We start from the raw sequence: 22166 nt of genomic DNA on the forward strand, positions 1-22166 counted from the left end.
GATCGAATGCAAGTTGGTACAACTAGATAAATGCTCATATTGTGAAAACAATTGTAATGTACAGAGTTTCTTTCTGCCTTCCGGTATATTTACAAGTTCAACTTGCTTTTCCTGCTATTTGGAATTTAAATGTTGTTATAATAGTTATGCTTTGATTAATTTTCTGAAGAGAAACAAATAATTGGACATCTAAGTTGCATCCTTTTTTTCAAAACAAACAAGGAGTCCTGCTTCAAATTTACACATAAACAAAGTGGATTGTGAATCTACAGGCAGAAACAAACTACAAATATCTTTAGCGTGCACAAACAAAGGTTCAATCAACTGTCCAAAAGTCTGATTCCTCTTCTGATCAGCCTCAGAACAAGAACCAAAGTGCAGCAGCTTCACCAAAAATGTAAGTTCTATAAAAATGATATAACTTCAAAATACAGTCAAAATTACAGTGTTCGCCAAATTGTTGACCCAAGGCTGACTTCATTCAGGAAATTACGGCATTACTTAGAAGATGAAGTGTTTTGTTACTTTGGGGTCAGATTTTGCATTGTGGCTGCCATGAAGTGCCATACATTCAAAGCTAAAGCTTTCATTCCGCAAGGAGATGTGATAGTGACATGCCCACTGTACTTAAAACTATTATAATAGTTTATAAATCTGCATCAACTCTCGAAATGCATTATTTATTGGATAATATCCATCCATTTGATGATGCCAGCGTGCCCCTGTGCCATGCTTAGAAAACATCTGTCTTTCTCTTAACCACACTTAAGCTCAACCTAGACATAGGGGAAGACTTAGATGCCTCTAAAAGCCCAGGCAGTATGACATTCCACCCGGTTCAAAATAAATGCCACAGTGGGTACCTCAGCAATGCTAATAAAGCATTGCTGCATTATGACATCTCTATTGAGGCAGTAGGAATGGCTTAAGGGGAGAAAGAGAGGTGATGATCATCGCATGTAGGATTTACATCTGCGTTCCAAGCAAACATTAACCCACTCAGTTTACAACAGCGTCAATGGCCATGTGTTATGTAGGGCGTACATAGTGTGGGGTACATTTGAGGCCTAAGGCAGAATGTCCCTACAACAAAAACTGCATTTCCGCAGTCTTCCGAAAATGGCTGTGCTGTTGTCTACTGAGCACGTATGGGGCGAGAGTTGAACACAGCCACCCCAAGAATAGCTGCTTTTTCTTGTCATTCACGTGAATCCAGAGAAAACAACTTCCAGAGAAAACAACTCAAATTCAGAATGGCTGTGCATTGCTGTTCTGTCATTTAAACATTCAAGGCTGCACAGAAAAAATTACCTGCATTTAAAACAGCATTGCACTGGTTCTACTTTCATTTCAAATATCCATTTCTCACCTGTGTTCACGTTGCTTTAGTGCCCTGCTCAGTAGCCTGTTAGATTCCTGGTCTCTTTAGCACAGCCATACGAAATTCCGTCCTATCTATCCTAGCGCAAATGTAAACTGATCTCTAAGTAACAAGTGAAATCCGAGTATGCTATTTTGCTCAATTGGAAGGTTTTCATTTTTCGTTTTTGGCCTCCCATTTTAGGGGGGGTGGGTCGAACTTAAAAAACGATTTTTCCCTCTTCTTGCTGACTCCTTGCCACTGCTCTCCATCCATACAGTATTTAAATAGCAGGTGTTTGGGGGGAGTGTTGCAGTGGGGGTCGGGTGCATAACATATGTGCCATCTATGAGTGTACAACAAAAGTGGTTTTATTTCCATTTCTATTCTTTTTATACATTATGTTTTATTGGTTAATGAAAAAGAAATGTCATCCTTTAACATAAATCCTTTAACATACCACCCTTGAATTAGGGCTTGTCACAATATAAGGCATCTTCACGAATGCTCAGATCTTTATAGTTCATTCCTCATCATTTATCACCGTGATTTCTATTTAAGGTTTATGTAGATGATGTCAGAATGTTGAATTAATTGGATTATAACATTTTGCATTATATTGTCACCACACTGGAGACTGCTGCCCTAAAATGTGTTTTGCTCTGATTTTTCATTTAAATTCTAAAAATAAATAAATATTTCTTTGTTACACACCGGCTTAGTTCATAGTCCATTGCGACACAGGGTATTAAGGTGGGTGTGAGACGAGTTGGGTGCCTATTCAAGCCAAGAATCCAGGGTTCAAATAAAAATAAAAAGGCGTGTTTTAGTGTGCCACCCTCAGTGTCAGTGGAAGGAGTCCCTGGCTGGAGTGTTCCGTGCCATATAATCTGTTACAATAGACAGTAGTGTCCCATTGAATACACACTCACACCCATCCATAAATGCTATTAGCACATGGAGATAATGATTGACATCCTCTCAACTCAACCAATCAGAATATTCAGAGTGAGGTCAATAACTATTGGTAATGACTGCATTCTGAACATTCTAACTTCAAAAGCAGATAGGGAAACCATAATGCAATTTCTAGGCAAGGCCCATGTAGAATTTAAAACACTATCCATCACACACCACTGTGGCCACAAGGTTGGCCCCCAATACCTCAACAGCTGCATTACGCGATCTCACCTGCACGCACACTTAGATCTAACTCGAGCATTTCTTTGTTTACCGCACGCTTCAAGAGAAAAGGGGCTGGTGGAGTCAGCTTCTGTGTAACGGCTCTGACTCTCTGGAATGCTCTACCTGCTCACATACGTAATGAACAATCATTCCTTACGTTTGAAAAACATACCAAGACATGGTTGTTCGATAAATATGTGTCACAACTGGACCTATGTTATGAATTTCTCCTGTATTGACCCTTCTGAAACCTGTTTTTTGCACCTTTATGCTGTATGCCCTGACACCCTTGGGTCTGGGTGTTGTCAAAAATGTAAAAAATTAAATTAAAATAAAAGGTTTCTTCCAACAAGGCACTTCCTTTTTGGGAGGGTTTCTTTCACAGCAACATCATATTTAACACACCAGAGAAATCTAAAACTGGGAATATGCTTTCACTTTTTTTTATAGCTAAACGTTTACTTTTACATGGTGCCTAATGCATGCTGACGTCAAATCTACTGCAGCGTATCTGAGTTTGCAATTAAAATATTTAATGTGACAAATCTGGAAAATGTGTCCCTTCTACACAGAGGTGTGCCACTCTCTTGGAGACTAGGAAGGTGAGCCCGCTAAGCAAGACTCTCAATGGTTGTCTGGGCAAGTGCGACCACGCTGGGAGTGACCCCACTCTTGGGCTTAAGGACTCCCATTCCAATAAGGAACTCTCAGTCCAAAATACTCTTTATGCCTACATGGGTGTGGGAAAGGCTTTGATATCTCCTGTTAGACGTATAACTAATAGAGACCCTTCTTACACTCGGTTGACTTCAGGTGATGCTGAACATCATCTTAATGTCATAATCAAAGAAGACGGATTTGATGATGTGCATAAGAGCTTGTGGACTGCGAATGGAGGAGCGAATCCCATGGAGGGAGGAGAGTCATCACTATGCATAGGGGAGCCTCTTAGATTATGTCCTGGAGGGGCGGAGCAACACCAATCCGTGGAGTCAGCGGTTACATGGGTGACGCTAGGCCTGCTAGCTGAAGGCTGAGAACCGGGCGTTCTGACCAGGCAAGAGGCACCGGTCAGAATAGGAACAGAGACAGAAAGAAAACCTGGTGGCAAGACCACTGGAGTACAGTGGTGGGCCTGGCACCAGGCAACCGACGTCGAGACCAGAGAGAGGAGAGGAGCCTGAGCACCCGAGCTCCCAACCACAAGGGGCTTTGTTGAGGAAACACATACTGGCAGGAAGCAAATGCTTCCAATGCGAGGACACCAGTGAGGGCTTTGAACTTTGGATTCCAGGATTGCCAAAACGGACAAAGGGATGAGGCCTGAGAAAATGGAGCGGGCACATAACTCAGGTAAAACAGAGTGACAGAGATGCAAATGATGTATATCAAGGCTCGAGAAGCCACCAACAGCTTGAGAGCCAAAGAGAACCGATCGGGCACATGCCCTATGATAAAAGGAGTGAAAGGAAAATGGGTTCTTTATGACAAGGCTGGGAAAGCCGACAGACATATGAGGAACTGATAAAGTCAGTCAAACCTATGTCCCACATGGAACAAAGGCAAAGGAGTTGAAGTACACTTGAACAAGGCTAGCTGAGCCAACTAGGTAACAGGAACCTGTAATACCCGAGCAGGCAGAATCCCTATGTTTGACTGGACTGAGAACCAATACCCCTGCCAAAGAACCCCAGGAGTTTGGGGAGTCCTAGTGCTACAAATGTAGTATACAAAGAAGTGTGTTTAAAGTGAAGGATTTGACCACTGATAAAAGTCAAAGTGAAAGTAATACAAGAGAAATTCTTGCATCTTTTCCAAATGGGGGAAGAGAAAGCAATATGGAGGATATTTGCACTTTTAACCAACACTATAAGAAGTCTGTGAACTGTGTCAATATATTCCAAAGGAACTTTGAGACAAAGAACAAGTAGTCCACAAGTTGGGCCAGACAGAAGCCCATTGCAAGGCTATTGTGCAAGCCTCCATTTTTCCTTTTAGTTAGATTTCCAGAAGTGGTAGGACAGTTAAGTTACTTAGGATTTGGACTCCCGGCTCTATATTTTGGACTTTGACAAGCACCCTTAGTTTTTGTTTTTAGAAGGTACCAACCGTCCCTCATATCGACAGGGACAGACAGGTATTTTTTATTAAATGTATATAAACCACACTAAAATATGACCCATTGTAGTATGAGTCCTTCTTCTGGTTCACCACATTAACTTATGAAGACAACATTTGTATTGAAACACTGCAAACTGAAACCACATTTGATGTGCTAACTATTTGCTTTACTCACTACTAAAGTAATGTTTCTACTTACAAAACATGTATTGCTACAACAACTATGTGCTAATAAACGTGTATATCTCAGGAGGGGTCGTTATAGCTTTCGATAATGACCCTTCCCCAACTTATGGCCCTCTACTTCACCTCATGCCATAACTTGGTGGGGGTCATTATCCAGTGATTATGACCCATCCCTCGGTCTATAATGATATTTTAGCACTCCCACCAAAATAAATGAGTGCTAATAGCCCTTTTTTTCTACAAGTAAATAGCTTTGTCCAGAATGTGCGTGCCAAATTCCAAAATAAAAAAAAAAACTACAAGCAAAGATGGCCACCTGGAAAAAGAAACAGGAGCTCTGGCAGTCTACTTTTTAAGTCCACTGCAGTCGAGGAGCGAAATAGAGGCGCACCATTATGCGGACGCTGAGTAGAATCATAATGTAAGTAGAAGAATTAATGGGGGGAGTAATGGGGGCCCAGGGCTTGTGGAAGGAGTCAAGAGGTATCAGAGGGTGGTAATCGAGAGGGAATAGCTGTTGGCCTACTTCAATCTGACCCCCCTTAGCATTTGGAACATCATGATTGCCTGGTCCCATCATGCCGTATGCTAATGGAAAGCCCATCCCTGCCTACATGCTCTCCCCCACTCCACAAATTCACCCACCACACTCTGACTAGTAACCAAACAAACAAAAAGAAAGATCCATTGCCACTGTTCCATTTCTTGTTTTTCAGGTGGGGTACCTGAGCTCCCACTAACACATTTTTATGTGCTCTGTGGGTGTTGATTTCCTCCCAAGTTAAACCTTTATAAATAACCCAAGACCAGCAAGATTGTTCCCATCTCGGACACTCTTTATTATACAAGATAACCCAAAGGGAAACAATGCTATCCTTCCCAGATGTGGCCATGAGTATGCATTACACGAGTATGCATTACAATGAGCATTTATGCCAGAGATGGCCACGAGTATGTATTACAATGAGCATATATGCCAGAGATAGCCACGAGTATGCATTACAATAAGGATTTATGCCAGAGATAGCCACGAGTATGCATTACAATGAGCATATATGCCAGAGATAGCCACGAGCATGTATTACAATTAGCATTTATGCTAGAGATAGCCACGAGTATGCATTACAATGAGCATGATAGCGACAAGTATGCATTACAAGGAGCATACATGCTAGAGATAGCCACGAGTATGCATTACAATGAGCATTTATGCCAGAGATAGCCTCAAGTATGCATTACAATGAGCATACATGCCAGTGATAGCCACGAGTATGCATTACAATGAGCATTTATGCCAGAGATAGCCACAAGTATGCATTACAATGAGCATATATGCCAGAGATAGGCACAAGTATTCATTACAATGAGCATTTATGTCAGAGATAGCCATGAGCATGTATTACAATTATCATTTATGCCAGAGATAGCCACGAGTATGCATTACAATGAGCATGATAGCCACAAGTATGCATTAAAAGGAGCATTTATGCCAGAGATAGCCAATAGTATGCATTACAATGAGCATATATGCCAGAGATAGCCACAAGCATGTGTTACAATTAGCATTTATGCCAGAGATAGCCACGAGTATGCATTACAATGAGCATGATAGCCACAAGTATGCATTACAAGGAGCATTTATGCCAGAGATAGCCACGAGTATGTATTACAATGAGCATTTATGCCAGGGATAGCCACAAGTATGCATTACAATGAGCATACATGCCAGAGATAGCCACGAGTATGCAGTACAATGAGCATTTATGCCAGAGATAGCCACAAGTATGCATTACAATGAGCATATATGCCAGAGATAGGGACAATTTTTCATTACAATGAGCATTTATGTCAGAGATAGCCATGGGCATGTATTACAATTATCATTTATGCCAGAGATAGCCACAAGTATGCATTACAATGAGCATGATAGCCACAAGTATGCATTACAAGGAGCATTTATGCCAGAGATAGCCACGAGTATGCATTACAATGAGCATATATGCCAGAGATAGCCACGAGCATGTATTACAATTAGCATTTATGCCAGAGATAGCCACGAGTATGCATTACAATGAGCATGATAGCCACAAGTATGCATTACAAGGAGCATTTATGCCAGAGATAGCCACGAGTATGCATTACAATGAGCATATATGCCAGAGATAGCCACGAGCATGTATTACAATTAGCATTTATGCCAGAGATAGCCACGAGTATGCATTACAATGAGCATGATAGCCACAAGTATGCATTACAAGGAGCATTTATGCCAGAGATAGCCATGAGTATGCATTACAATGAGCATTTATGCTAGAGATAGCCACGAGTATACATTACAATGAGCATTTATGCCAGAGATAGCCACGAGTATGCATTACAATGAGCATATATGCCAGAGATAGGCACAAGTATTCATTACAATGAACATTTATGTCAGAGATAGCCATGAGCATGTATTACAATGAGCATGATAGCCACAAGTATGCATTACAAGGAGCATTTATGCCAGAGATAGCCAGGAGTATGCATTACAATGAGCATATATGCCAGAGATAGCCACGAGCATGTATTACAATTAGCATTTATGCCAGAGATAGCCACGAGTATGCATTACAATGAGCATGATAGCCACAAGTATGCATTACAAGGAGCATTTATGCCAGAGATAGCCACGAGTATCCATTACAATGAGCATTTATGCCAGGGATAGCCACAAGTATGCATTACAATGAGCATACATGCCAGAGATAGCCACAAGTATGCATTACAATGAGCATATATGCCAGAGATAGGCACAAGTATTCATTACAATGAGCATTTATGTCAGAGATAGCCATGAGCATGTATTACAATTAGCATTTATGTCAGAGATAGCCACAAGTATGCATTACAATGAGCATTTATGCCAGAGATAGCCACGAGTATGCATTACAATGAGCATTTATGCCAGAGATAGCCACAAGTATGCATTACAATGAGCATACATTCCAGAGATAGCCATGAGTATGCATTACAATGAGCATTTATGTCAGAGATAGCCACAAGTATGCATTACAATGAGCATTTATGTCAGAGATAGGCACAAGTATGCATTACAATGAGCATATATGCCAGAGATAGCCACGAGTATGCATTACAATGAGCATTTATGTCAGAGATAGCCATGAGCATGTATTACGATTAGCATTTATGCCAGAGATAGGCACAAGTATGCATTACAATGAGCATTTATGCCAGAGATAGCCACGAGGATGCATGACAACGAGCAACTATGCCAGAGAGGGACTCATGCACTGCTTTCAGGCAAGCCACCTTATGAAGCGATAAGTCACAGGAAAAGAGCCCGCTGTGCATAAAACGACAGGCACATTTTGGTGCAGCGATGACTCATTGCTGGTACAAGCATTTTTATCTTAATCAAAGGTCACCATTACCTGCGGAAGGTGAAGCTGTCATATTGCGATATTGGAAATCCTGAGGCTCGCTCGAAAATTGAGTCACCAACTCCACCATCCTTCTGGTGCCCTCAAACAAGCTGGCGGGATTCAGCAGCCGAGGCGATGACCTTTGCTTTGTGTCACTGTGTGCAGTGCCCCATATAGCGCATAGGCACCATATTTCAGGACTCTGTAAAGGAATGACATTTTAAACATTCATTATCCAATCTTTGCAATTTAGCATTCGAAACATTTGATAATGCTTCTAAAGTTTTAAGCAGAACTTAATAATGAACATCAAATGTTATACACAACAAACACACACACCACATAGATACACACATTGCCTCTCTCGTTCGCGCTCGCTGTCTCATTTTCTTGAGAAAGATTGACTAAATGTCAGCCTACCATGAGGCCTTTCACGATCAGCAAAACTATTGCGTTTTGTATTCCCTTTGTGCGCCTTACAAGGTTGACAAGGAATTGCTCACCCACACAACTTTAAAAGACATATCTATCAACCCATAGCACTACCATCCACCAGCTGTATCCTGAAGCCCCAACCGGAAGATGCAATCACCCATTGACAAGTACCCAGAGCTCCACGTGCTGAGGAGGCTTAATGGAACGTTGGCTCACAGGCAACTTGTTATAGCACAATAGCGGAAACAAGCGCAGGGATTTCTTTGAAATGTATTAGCACACTTTTAGGTAAGGTAACGGTGTTTGAGGCATGCTGGGAAACATATTATTTACAAGGTCTTGCAGATAACTCATGCAGTGGCCTTAGTGGTAGGGTGAATGGGTGTGCGACTCAACACACCACCTGCCTAGACAGTGGATGAATTTGTCAGAGGGGGTGCTTGATTGAACACGCGCGCTCACACAATAATTGGTTTGGCACAATAGCTGACATGATCACATGAATTGCTTTCATCCGAGCACACTTTGATGGAAGAAGAAAAGCCTCTGGGGCGTGCGGCAAAAACATTGTTTTGGCAGTTTTTGATGATCACTCAGCATTATCATTAGCGGCAGAGTGATTGGTTATTTGACGCAACACGCCATCCACCAAGACGGAGGAAGAATTTGTCTCGGGCGGCTAAATTCAACGCATGCTCTCATATGATTTGGTTTAACACAATAGCTGACATGACTGCATGCAATTATTTCATCATAGTGCACTTTTAGGGAAGGATTGAAGCGTTTGAGGCATGCTGGCAAAACATTGCTTTGGAGTGTTTGGTGATCATAAGGCAATGTCATTAGTTGCAGGGTGTTTGGGTGTGTGATGCAAAACACCACCTAACTGCAGAGAAGAGGAATTTGTACAAGGTGGCTTGATTGAATGTGTGCTTACACAGACATTGTTTTAGTGCAATCACTGTCACAAGCAAGTGGAATTATTTCACATTTAATAGCACACTGTTAGGGAAAGATACGTATTTTGGGCATTCTGCAAAAAAACTTATTTGCAGTCTTGTTGATTATTCAACTCTTGAATTATTGGCAGGTCAATTGAGTATGTGACACAACACACCACCTGCCTGGAGTAATGAGGAATGTGTTTGGGGTGGCTTCATTATTGAGTTATTGCAGCTTGCCTCAGCTGTTGAGTGAAGGTACAAGATCGCAAAGCACTACAACGTTTTTAAAAATGTGCCATCAGGGTTGCCAATGACCATGCTGTGTGAGGCAATAAGCAATACCAAATAAACAGGACATCAAGATCAGTGGCCAAATGTGAGAGGGAGAGAAAGGCATGGTAGTGGTGCATAGTTTACAGCAGAAACAGCTACCTATGCAATTGATAGGGATGCACAAATAGTTGTGGGTGGAAGCATAGTGCATAATATAATTCAGGTAGTAACCAGGAGTAGCACATTGCCCGGGGCTGCAAGTACTCCAATCATTGAAACACCAGTTGAGGTGGCTACTAGTTCTTCCAATGTTATAAACAATTGGCTCCCCAAAACAAACTAATGTCCCAAACCAAACTGGCTTCACTAAAACTAAAGAAAACAAACAAGATTTTCATGAATAAACCACAAAACCTTCACACAACATACAACCTGTAAAGATCATTTTGATATATGTGCATATTTCAACTAAGTGGCCATTCCTAATTTAACACCTGCTGGTATACAGTCCCACCCCACCATTCTGGGGCAAGAGACAAGCTGTTTGACTACAATTGAAATGGGTTTAATTAAAAGAAACCCAAAGGTGTTCCCCTTACTTTATGTAGGGAACGTTGCAACAAGACATTAGCTATACAGCACATGAGCTTATTTACACCATTTAAATGGGCTTGTCTGTGATAATCTCATCAAATGTTATACACACATGGAGTCACACAACAGAACTCGTAATTATGTTATTAACAATTCTCATCCTAAATATTGCAATGCCACCTCTACACAGACTCAGTTGTGTGACCATAATGGCAACTATCAGCCAGTATATTAAAGCTCTTTTCAGTTTGCATTCATACTAAACAACCTCAAAAACAGATATTGGTACCAGAGAAACGTTGCATTGAAACATTACATTTAGGCACTCATATTTGCTTATGTTCATTCACCAAGTGTAAGTGTGGGCTTGTGAGTTTCTAACTTGTACATGCATTTGAATGTAAGTTATTATGCATTGCATGTGAGTTTTCAAAGGTTTGGCTTAAGGAGGCAATGTTATTCATTTAAAACACACAGACTATTGGTTTACCCAGCTAACATAGTAGAATGGTTTTGTGATTTTCTAATACAAGGATCAGTACCTTTCCCACTTCACTTTGCAAACTAGACCACACTGTTCAAAGTCAAGAGTGAGGAGAGGGTAGTTTTATATTGTGATTATTTTCATTTGTGAGTGTTATTAGGATCTCTAACTCCCTTTCACCTACTGATTCACTTCTAAATATCGATGGCTTTCACAGGTCGCAAATTATCAATCAATCCTGTAGATGTGGAAATGTGCACCCTTCCACAAATCTGATATCGGGCTAAACCTGTGAATACCCAGGATCCACTTGAACTATTACTCATGAAATGCTACACTGTCAGCCCTATTTTACACAGCGCATACAACACAGAAAAAGCATTTTTGAATTTATTTAAAGTTAATCTGCCTCTGCTTCAAATACAATGAAAACAGAGCATAACTCACACTAGTATCTAGAATACTGTATCTCATTGTATCAGTAATGTTGTTATCATTCCTTGATGTCTGTGCGTTGGGAAAGCTTGTTCTGCACAAAATGACATTTCACTTGGCCTACATGCAATACAAGGCATTTTTTTCACTAAAAGATTAAGGTATTCTATTTGCAAAGAGAAACCCCTAGTGGCAATCACCACCCCAATTCCTTTGCATTCCAGGCACTTAGCAAGGTAATGAGTTTAGGGGTTTATCCTATTACATTTGGGGAATTTTTATAATCACTTTGAATAATTCTTTAAAGGTGCATAGCCACCAGAGACTCTCTACTGTTCCCATGGAAGTTCCAGTCAGGTGGCCTCTCCTGGTCCCTTCACCCTTTTTTCAGGAAAGCAAGTCTGCATCAGCGTAAATTGGTTGAAATCCCCTCATGGACAAGGCCTTATCATCTCCAGATAATATTCAAATTCAGCACTCCTCCAATAGGAAAAGGGGGTGTTCTTTCCTGCGGCATTTTATTCCAGAATAAGCTTCCTATTCCATGTGTGTTCCTGCTTTAAAGTACACTTTTATTGCATGCTACGTCATGATTATATCACAGTTTTTTATTGGTCAAATTCTTCCATTGGTTTGCTCGATAGTCAGACACTCCCAAAGAATACTCACCTCCCACTCTTCATTGGGTAATCAGAATATCCACACATGCGAGGAGCCCCTAGGGTCATGCGTCTAACCCACCTTGTAGAACATCTACACCAAGCTCCTATTTGACGTCTTCATGCTTTGAGTATCTCGTACACCAACGACGCTGACGATACCCAAATCCTTATCCCCCTGACTGGAGACCACACGAAAGGCATGCTCAAAATCAACCAAATCTACAAAACCATCCAAGCCTGGATGGGCGAACACAGTCTCTGTCTCAATGAAGAGAAAACAGAACTCTTGCTTATAGGAACCCCGGCCCTTCTGAAGAGTCTTCCCCAAGACTACACCTCCTTTGTTATCGATGGCCACAAGATTTTTGTCGCACCCCATGCCAAGACCCTCGGGGTATACCTAGACTCGTCCCTCTTCATGTGCCGCCATGTCAACCACATCACTTGAACATCAAGCTATGCAATAAAACTCATCAACGCTAGCAAACTGTTCCTCACTACCACCAACCGCCTGGATGTGGCATAAGCCTTTATTTGCTCAAAACTTGACTACTGTAACTCCTTGCTTGGTGGCAACTCCGAAAAGAACCTTCTCAAACTCCAAACCAACCAGAACTACACACTCAGAGCCGCCCTGAACATCTGCAAACAGGATCACATATCAGCCGGCAGGAGATCTGCCCACTGGCTCCCAGTCAAAGACAGAAATAATTTCTAAATCTTGTCCCTCACCCACTGCTGCCTCTCGAATGATGCCCATGGCTACCTAGTGGACTCCCAACTTCCCTGTCCAGGTACCCTCTCTATGGATCAAGCTGCCCTCACACCTGAGATCGGAACCCTCCTACAACATTTTCAGTAAGCACTTCAAAATACTTCTGTTTAACTGACTGTCCTCCCCCTCTCCCTGCCCCCCTTGACTTCTGTTCATTGCGATGCAACTAGCACCTAGATGCCCACAGGCTTTGTGCGCTGATACAAATGCAAAGAAATAAATAAATACATAAAATAAATGTGACCAGAAAATAAAGTGAGGGCTAATATGCCCATGATAATTTGAAATGCATGAACACTTTTATTCCATAATTCCTGGTAGCAACCTGCCACCTCGATGAAATATGGATTTCTGGAATCTGTTATCACAGACAGTCATATGGATATGCGGCATAACGATGTCAGACACTTTTCATAATGTTTTCAATATTAATAATTGCATTCATTATCTGAATTGAATTGTTAGTTAGTCCAAAAAAAGTATCAAAACCTGCATCTTGTATGATTTTAAAGCTGGACTAACATGGTGTTGATTTTGTCTTTGCACTAGAAATTGAAGGAAATTCACATTTAGACTAAAATTAATCGCAATGCAAACTTTCATTTGATTGTAAGTGCTATTATTGTGGACATATGTTAAAAACATTTTTGAAAGTTATATTGTTGATTTCAATGGTCCAGAGTTCTAGGCTTAGTTTTGTTTCTAGGGTAATGGAACCAATGCTAGTAGACCACTTAGCCAATAATTACCCTTTGTTTGTATTGCCATTAAGATGTATTTGGCATCATTGCCTTCAACAAAGTCAAAAGGGACACATTGATGCAATAAAGCCTGCTTGAAGTTAGGCCTTAGGAAAAAAGGCCTGGAGGTTATCAATGAGCAAAATACACATTTCATTTGTGAGGAATTTTGCTACATGTCTTTTGAGGTATTTATTGTGGGAGGGAATAGTACAGATGACCCTTTGTTTCTGGTGGCCTTAATGGGTTTTTCATGATTAAAGGCAAACACAGGTTACACATTTCAAACGGTCAAGAGAAATCCCATGGCAGTCTTAACTTCCCTCACATGGGAACCCGTATGCAGGGCTGAAGTAAACAAATGAAACCCAGCATGCCGCAAGTCAACTCATAGTATTTTATAATACGAATGTCTGCAAATCATATTCACTTCCATTGTAATCACAAAGAGTAAGTAATTACAAAACACCGTACTTTGCAATGTACAAAATAATATATCTGCAACTCTAAATACATTCACAGTTGGCAGTTTAAATGGATCATCATCTTGTAAGCATATTTTCTCCTGCACAAAGGGCCTCATTACGAGTCTGGCGGTAACCGTGCCGGAAATTCCGGCAGGTTACCGCCGGACTCTTATACCATTCCGCCTCCGTGATTGCCGGAATCACCGGGGCATTACAACCCCGGTTACCCGGTAATTCTGGAGGCAGAAATCGGTAAATCCCTATTCCCATGGGGTCCAATAGAAATCCATGGGGATGGGGACCATGTAAACAACGGCTCCGTCTATGACGGAGCCGGTGTGTCCATGTCCGCCTGCAGGCGGGTGGTGTTAAACCCTCCAGGTCAGACCTGGCGGAGTGACACCTCCCACCTGCAGGACTCTTAATCAGCCGGTCCGGAAACAACAGTGGTGGCGGATTTACCACCACTGACGGTGGTGGCGGATTTACCACCATAGTTCTTTCCGGACCGGCAGGGTCGTAATGAGGCCCAAAGACTATAATCTGCATTTGGAGTAATTTCTTTATATGCAGCATTTAGGTTCTTCTTTGGAAAACCTGGCATGATAAGATCACATGTGAATTCACTTGCTTTTTCTGACTTTAAAAGGGATATATGTAGTAGGGTGTCTAAAAGTGTTGTCCTTAAGGTAGGAAACCTTGCTTATGTTTACAACGCAGAGATGATAAACTTTGTCCCTGCAAAGGGTAAGGCTACCAGGATTGTGTCCTCATCCAGCGGCTAACTGGGAACAGTTTCGACAATTCCAAATTTTGTTTCGTTAGAGAGATTTGCAAAATACTCATCACTTTAAGGCAAGGCAAAGCGAGTGGCACACTGGCAACTGGCCCAGCTACAGTTGCTCGATGTAATATATCCTTTCCAGGGAGCATAGGGAATATTTGGTCCTAAGTGAAAATGTAGTTTTATTTAGTATGACAAAAAAAGATTGATTGTGAAACACCGCTCTGTGACTGCAAAGAGTGGTCTTTCTAAAACGAACTGTTTCAAGGAGCAGAGTCCCAGTCTGCCCCAGTCTCTACATTCTGCTGAGAGGAGCTGCACGTCCTGTCCTGTTTCTACCTCCATTGACTTAAAAACACCTACAAAGCGCAGAGCACGGCGCGGAGTCAAGGAGCAGAGTCCCAGTCTGGCCCAGTCCGCTACTAGCCCGCTCCTCCGCTCCCCCGCTTTCTCCGCCTGACCGCCTGACCGCACACTCTTTCGGACGGCGGCGGCGCAAGCAATGACTCTGTCTGCAGACGGTCCATTGACCCGGAAAAAATCTTCACAGCAACGGCGCACGCCTAACCCTTGGTTCATGATGAAAGCAGCCGCTGGCCCCAAGGTAAGCAAAGCGACTGGATGCGCGCTTTTGGCTGCGAATGACTCTTCAACGATTGTGGCTACTAGCTCTTTACCGCATCCAGTTTCGTTGCTTCTCGACGAGCGATGCTCGTCATCGGTTGTTCCAATTCCACCCGCTCTGCCTACCGTTCATCCTGCCGTCTCAGCAGTCCAGTCTGAAAATCCCTGTTCCTCGAGTGCCTCTGCCACCAATCTCGACTGTAAACGAGCTGCCTACGGCGACCTACTGCGCCCTCAAAGTCCAATCACTTTACAAATGCTGTTGGCTCCTCTTTAGACAAAAGTCCTTTGTCCCATCTAGTGACTGATGAAGAACTCTTAAAGATTTCTAATCTTGATGTTGAAAATCATTTGGCTCCCTTACTGATTCCGAAACAACATTTGAAGGCTCAACGGCTACCCATGCCTACTGCTGTTTCCACTCGTACCTTTACTGTCAAAGACATCTTGCCACAGGAGAAAACCTCTTGCTGTCCTCCTGCTCATTTGTGCTGTCCACAGACTTATTCAGCTGACGGCAAAAAACTAATGAGGCCTTCTGTTCCTATTCCATGCTTTCTGCCTACAACCAATCCAATTTGTTCCTTAATCGATCTTAGCGGACCAAAAACAGCAGGTCGAGCTGCTCTAGGAGCAGTTCTTGAAAGCACTGACCCTGACAATGACAGTGCTTTAGCATGCCAAGCACCCGATGCTGGTCGATTTTCAACGTCGAGCGCTAATGAACAGTCCATAGACGTTCATCCATCCGGCACCCCTCGGTCTCTGGTGCATGAATCCATTCCACCTCCTATTCACCGCGACCGGAGTGCGATTGCCCGAGCCAGTCGCCTGCAAAGAGTCGCCGAGCTCAAGGCAAAACGCACCTCCACTATATCTCCTTTGTGTGGCAACTCCATGTTGAATGCTAGTACCACGCATCCCACGCTGCTGCAGTTCGGAGAAGAAAATCAATCGACAAATTATGCCAAAAATGTGTCTACTTTCAATCCGCACTACAATTTGGATACCTCAGTTTGCTCTTCGTCAGTCCATGATTTTGCACCTCAACCACTTGGCATTTCAACTGAAGCGCTCTCACAGATACATGACAATGTTCTAGCTGCTTCTGCTGTTGCCGTAGCCTCGTTCACAAAAATCTTTGAATCTCTAATAGGGTCAATAAGCGATCAAGGCGCGGCAATCTCTAATCTAATGACAAAAATCGACAAACTTGAACATTTCTCAAGTTTCCTGCAAGTTCAAATGGTGTCCAACGCTGAAAATGCGGCGAGATGGCAAGACAGGCTGAGCGATCTAGCTGCACATCATCACTGCCAAAATGACTCCTTAATGGAGGGCCTGCTGGATTCAATGAAATGGATGCGAAAAAATGCAGCTATCTCCCCGCGGGGATCCTCTAATACACGAGATAATTCACTTGGAACTGCACATCCTCAAGCTTTGGTTGCTCTTGCCACAGCCGCCAAAGAGCTGGTCCAGCCCGACCCAATAGTGAGCTCCACGGCTTCCTCTCACGAGGATTTGGATCCTAACTTGAACGATCATGGTCTAGCGCCGCAAGTGAGTAGCCTCGCATCAAATGTGATCTCGACTCAAAGCGTACCGGCTCAAATCTCTATGTCAGTGAACTCTTTCAATATATTTAAAGGCCCGGCAAAAACTATCTCCACAAGCCTTGAAATTAATTTGAACAAAACATCTGGAAAACAAGCACAGCAATTAAAAAAAAAAGTATCCCCACGAAACAAACACAACAAAAGGTAAAAAAATTCATAAGAAATATAACGACTCCAAAGAAGACAAGTTTGTTTATTCGACCAGTTCACACAACTTCTGCAGCAATCATTGCCACCAACGCATCATTGAGGACAACAGGTGCTCCACCGAGACCTTCAAGGATTCCAGCAAAACGTCGGCGCATAGCATCGAACGACACCTTCACTGGAAATGTCACCTCAGATTCTTCCATTGATTTATGCAATCTATCGACCTACTCGGTTGACCTCGACAGCTCCACCAATCCTCTCTCTGAAGCACAAGCTGTTAAATCAAGCAGGTCACCGATGAAGAGGATCATAGAGGCAAGCAAAAGCCTGAAGATACCGCAATCAGGTCCCAATGCACGACAACTTTCTCCTCCGATCAAGAAGGGTCCTCAGCAACCTCTAAGCTCAAAGCTAAATCATAAACAAACGTTGAATCAGTTAAAATCACGTTTGCCTCAAGCTCAGCGAGTTTCCGGACCTGTCAACCTCGAGAATCCATCCTGCAAGTGGAAACTTCGTCTTCAAAACATTAATTGGGATGGCAACGAAGTTAATTTAAATCGAGCAAATATTCTAAAACTATTTGCTTGTATTCCACCATTGCGAGCTATTTCATCAGATGACATCAAAATTGTGGAATACTTAACCGAAATGTCTTCCAACCAAGTTCTTCTTCACATTTCATCGGCTGCGGTGAAAAATATGCTACTCCATGCAAACGAGGATCTCCTGCTTTACACTCTCGAACCGTCTGCCAGGCGATCCGTTCCATCCTTCAAGGCAAATCTCGATCAAGATGAAAGACACAGAGCCGCTCAGCGTTCAGCCCTGCGCCAATCTCTAGTTTCATCACCTGACATTCTGGATGCTGCCACACATCAGTTATTTGAAAGAAGGGCTAACAACGTGAGACGATTCCCAAATGGACCACGTAAATAACAATGAGCCAACGCCATACAACAAGAACTAATTCTATTGTCATGGAACACGAGAGGATTTATGCATCTGTTCAACACATTCCAAGAACCTCTGGAGAACGTGTTTGTCATATGCTTACAAGAAACGTGGCTACGGGACCCCCCCTACCCGCGATGGATTCACTATTCTGATAAACCCGGTTGGAAAAAACCCTAAGGGCCGACCTTTTGCAGGTCTGATAACACTTTTGAAAATCCAGTACTGGTGGTCATTAGTAGCCTCTTCGAATCCAAATCCTTTTGTGCAAAGTAATTTGATCAAACTTTCGCTAAGATCCACCTTCTCAAACCTCTTAATAACTAACGTATACTGGAATCCCTTTCTAGGCTATGACAATGTCTCCGTGATCATCTGTGGCGACCTCAATTGCAGTTGGTTTAAATTTGATTCATCTACCAAGTTAAATGTTCAGCTTCCTGATAATGAAGTTACTCCAAGAGGCCAAACTTGAGCTAAGGACCTTTTTGAACGCAACTGTCAGATGTTAAATGGATCAATAAAAGGTGACCTTCCAGCTAATCCAACGTGGCATAGTATGTCGCGAACAAGTACTCTTGATTATATCTGGGCCTCGACAGACCTTTTTCGATAAAGCCTTTTCTCTCAACGTGCAGCCAACATCATTTAGCGATCACGACATGATGGGGCTTGTTTGGCGTGAAGAGCATTGCAACATGTCAGTAAACCACTCCTCCCAACTACAAACGAATGCTGCAGGCAACCGATTGGTAACCAATGGATCTGCAATTGCTTCTTTAAGCCACAGCTTAAATGCACTCCAGATAGTAGAATATACGCCTCTGCTGATGGACCACACCCTGAAAATCTCTAACTCAAGAATTTTTTGGCTCATCGCCGAAACATCTATATAGTGCTGAAATAGCATCAGCAAAAAAACTACTAAAGAAAGAACTTCGACAAATCAAAAGAGAGCTGAGCGATCCATGCTGTAAGGCAAGGAAAGTCAAGGATCGACGGCAAACATATCGAAATTGGCTAAGATCAAACTCGACCATCATTGATCAAGGACGAGCAGAAACAATGCTAAAGCTACTAGCACTGAAAAATACACATGAAATCTGGGCCATTTTGAATAAGGGCCGATCCAAATCCATTCCAGCAATCTCTAATGAAATTACAAGTAATAAATGGTGAGAATACTTTACTTCAATCTCTGAAAAATCTGCGTGTGAAGACTCCACGCCGTTTGATGTGACAAATTCTGCTTGGGATATTACACCTTCCAGCAAAGAGCTTGAATATGCAATATCCAAGCTGAAGAATTCAAGGGCTGCTGGACCAGACCAAATCTCAAATCACATGCTCAAAAAGCATAGTGTACACTGGGCCAAATTTATCCACAAGCTGTTTTCCCAGATTACAAATAGCAGGAAGCTTCCTTCCTCTTGGTCCAAAGCAATCGTAGTCCCTATATACAAGAAGGGCAGTCGGGCTGATCCTGAAAACTATCGCCCGATTGCCCTTCTCGATACCATCAGAAAAATATTTGGATCCTACTTGCGCCAACAGTTGGTGAATTGGGCACTCTCAGCTGGTAAATTTGATTGCCGTCAAACAGGCTTTATGAAACTTGTAGGGCCTGATGTGAATCTTACAATCTTGTCAATTCTAAAGTTGTCAGCAATAGAGGCGAAAAAAAGAATCTTCTTTGCATTTGTTGATCTTCGACAAGCTTTCAACGCCATCAACCGCAGCAAACTATGGGCAAAACTACACTCTTGGCAATGTCCAGATCACCTGTTAGAACCCATCATCGCCGTGCACTCTAACACTTCCATTCAAATAAGAGTAAAGTCACAAGGTGACCTCACAGACTCAATACGAACATTCAAAGGCGTCAAGCAAGGCTGTCCCCTTGCAGCAGATCTTTTTTAACTCTTTATAGCTGGTCTACCGGAGTGGCTAAAGTCTGTCCATTGCTTTCCTCCCAAACTAAACAGATCTTTTGTTAACCACCTGGTCTATGCAGACGACATAGTGTTGGTTGACCAAACACAAATTGGCCTCCAACATCTTCTTTCTCGCCTGTATGACTTTCTAACTGCAAACAAATTGTGTCTAAATGCAGAGAAAACAAAAATCATGTGCATCGGACGAATCATGTCAAAGAAGGACAGGTCCTTCCGATGGTGCAAAAAGGCCCTAAATGTCGTCAAGTCAATCCATTACCTAGGTGTAATGGTTAACAACTCGATCTGCGAAGCTGCCTGGACTAGCGACTTGGTAGACAAAACAAAAATTCTGAGTCTCCAAGCTGCCAAAATTAACAAGGACTATGGGAAATGTTCCATCTCTCCCGTAGTAATGTTTTACCTTCAAAAAGTAATTCCAACACTTACTTTTGGCGGCGAAGCAGCCTTGAATGTCAATCACAACCTATGGCATAAATTGGAAGGAAAATTCTGGAGGGTGTTCTGGGCCTTCCTAACTACATCTCGATGTCAGCCTTCAGATATGAGCTAGCCTTGAACTCAATCTACATGACAATTGTCTGGAAATCTCTGCCTACCTTACGCAAAATGCAACTCGGTTCCTCCATCCCGGCATATAACATCTTCGAGACGGGAAAAGAATCCGTCGACAATTCCCTTATCCACGTATGGAAACTCAAATTAAAAGCAATTATGGACGGAGCAAGTATATCGGAAGAAGAGCTAATCCTTGGCCCACAACACGCTAAAAAGAAGCTAGCGATATGGGATTGGATTACAACTTATAACAGCCGTTTAGCTCTCAAATCTACCTTGGCCACTTCCAGAAGTTTGGTTAAACTACATCGTCAACCAAAATATCTCACAAACTGTCCATCTCGTCATTATAGGGCACAGTTTCTAAGATTCCGATTGACTGCTCTCAACACAAATGAAATGCTCTTGCTGCGTAAGAATAAAGAAACAGTCAACAACAATTGCCGATTTTGCAAATCAACAGAAGTCGAGACCCTAAAGCATCTAGCGACTGCATGCACAATGTTGACTGATCTTCGTGAAGTGCATCTAAGTGAATTTAAACCACAAATCTATGTGTCCGACGATTGGTGGGAACACGTGGAAGCAGGTCACATCAAGCTTTCCTGTAATTTAATCAACTTCTTTGATGAAGTCTTAAAGTCAGTCCCTAAATGAACTACATGAGTAACCGAAGGACATGTCAAAACAGCTTATGTTTTTTCTCTGTGACCCTGTATCATCATAGTCCAACTTTGTCTGTCAAAACTGATTTTGGCTCTTTTTAGGAAAGAGAAGAGAATTTATTTTTGAATTGTAACAAAAGCTTGATAAAAAAAACGAACTGTCATGCCCCTGCCACGCACAAGTTTGCGCAGGGGCTGACAGGCACGTCAAGACCCAGAAGAGCCGTCGCATGAGAACGGGTAAGTGATTATGCATGTGGGTGTGTGTGTATGTGTGTTTTATGTTTCTGGGATTTCTTGGGTGGGGAGGGAGGTGGCGGCAGCTGAGGAAGGGATGTTTGGGGGTTGAATGAGGATTACATACATAATCTGACATTTGATGGTCCAGAAGTCGATAAAATAAGTAAAAGGTTTGACATTTTTGGGAGATATTTAGCTCAGCTGCTACCATAGGAGAACCTACTCATTTAAACCATTTGAACACCATCTGGGTATTAAGTGTTATTTGTCATTGAGTACCAATTTCGGTTGGGTGATATTGTATGTAAACATGTGCCATGTAAAGTGCTTTGGATTAAGGCGCTATATAAATAACACATCATTATCATTATCATTATCATTACGGATCATTTTTAAATATCTGCGTCAAGAAGCAAAGACACCATGTGAAGCAGGTTAGGAGTGCCATGTTACTCCTAGGAGTGCCATGTTAGTTCTAAGTTTTCAAACAAAAAGGACAGTGTAAAAGGGTTTTGTTAAAGGGTCGTCCTT

At 42.3% G+C, this 22166-nt stretch overlaps 1 protein-coding gene across 1 annotated transcript in view; it reads right to left on the bottom strand.

Moving 5' to 3' along the window:
* LOC138567462 (melanin-concentrating hormone receptor 1-like) overlaps window positions 1-22166 on the bottom strand; it is a 677597-nt gene that overhangs the window by 564938 nt on the left and 90493 nt on the right. Inside the window, exon 2 of the mRNA XM_069645674.1 lies at window positions 8287-8479. Coding sequence (XP_069501775.1) covers window positions 8287-8365 — 79 coding nt within the window. The 5' untranslated portion in view covers window positions 8366-8479. The remainder of the gene's footprint in view (window positions 1-8286; window positions 8480-22166) is intronic.

This window comes from Ambystoma mexicanum, chromosome 2p (genome assembly GCF_040938575.1).
Source record: "Ambystoma mexicanum isolate Mex_15411 chromosome 2p, UKY_AmexF1_1, whole genome shotgun sequence".
NCBI classification, from domain to species: Eukaryota; Metazoa; Chordata; class Amphibia; order Caudata; family Ambystomatidae; genus Ambystoma; species Ambystoma mexicanum.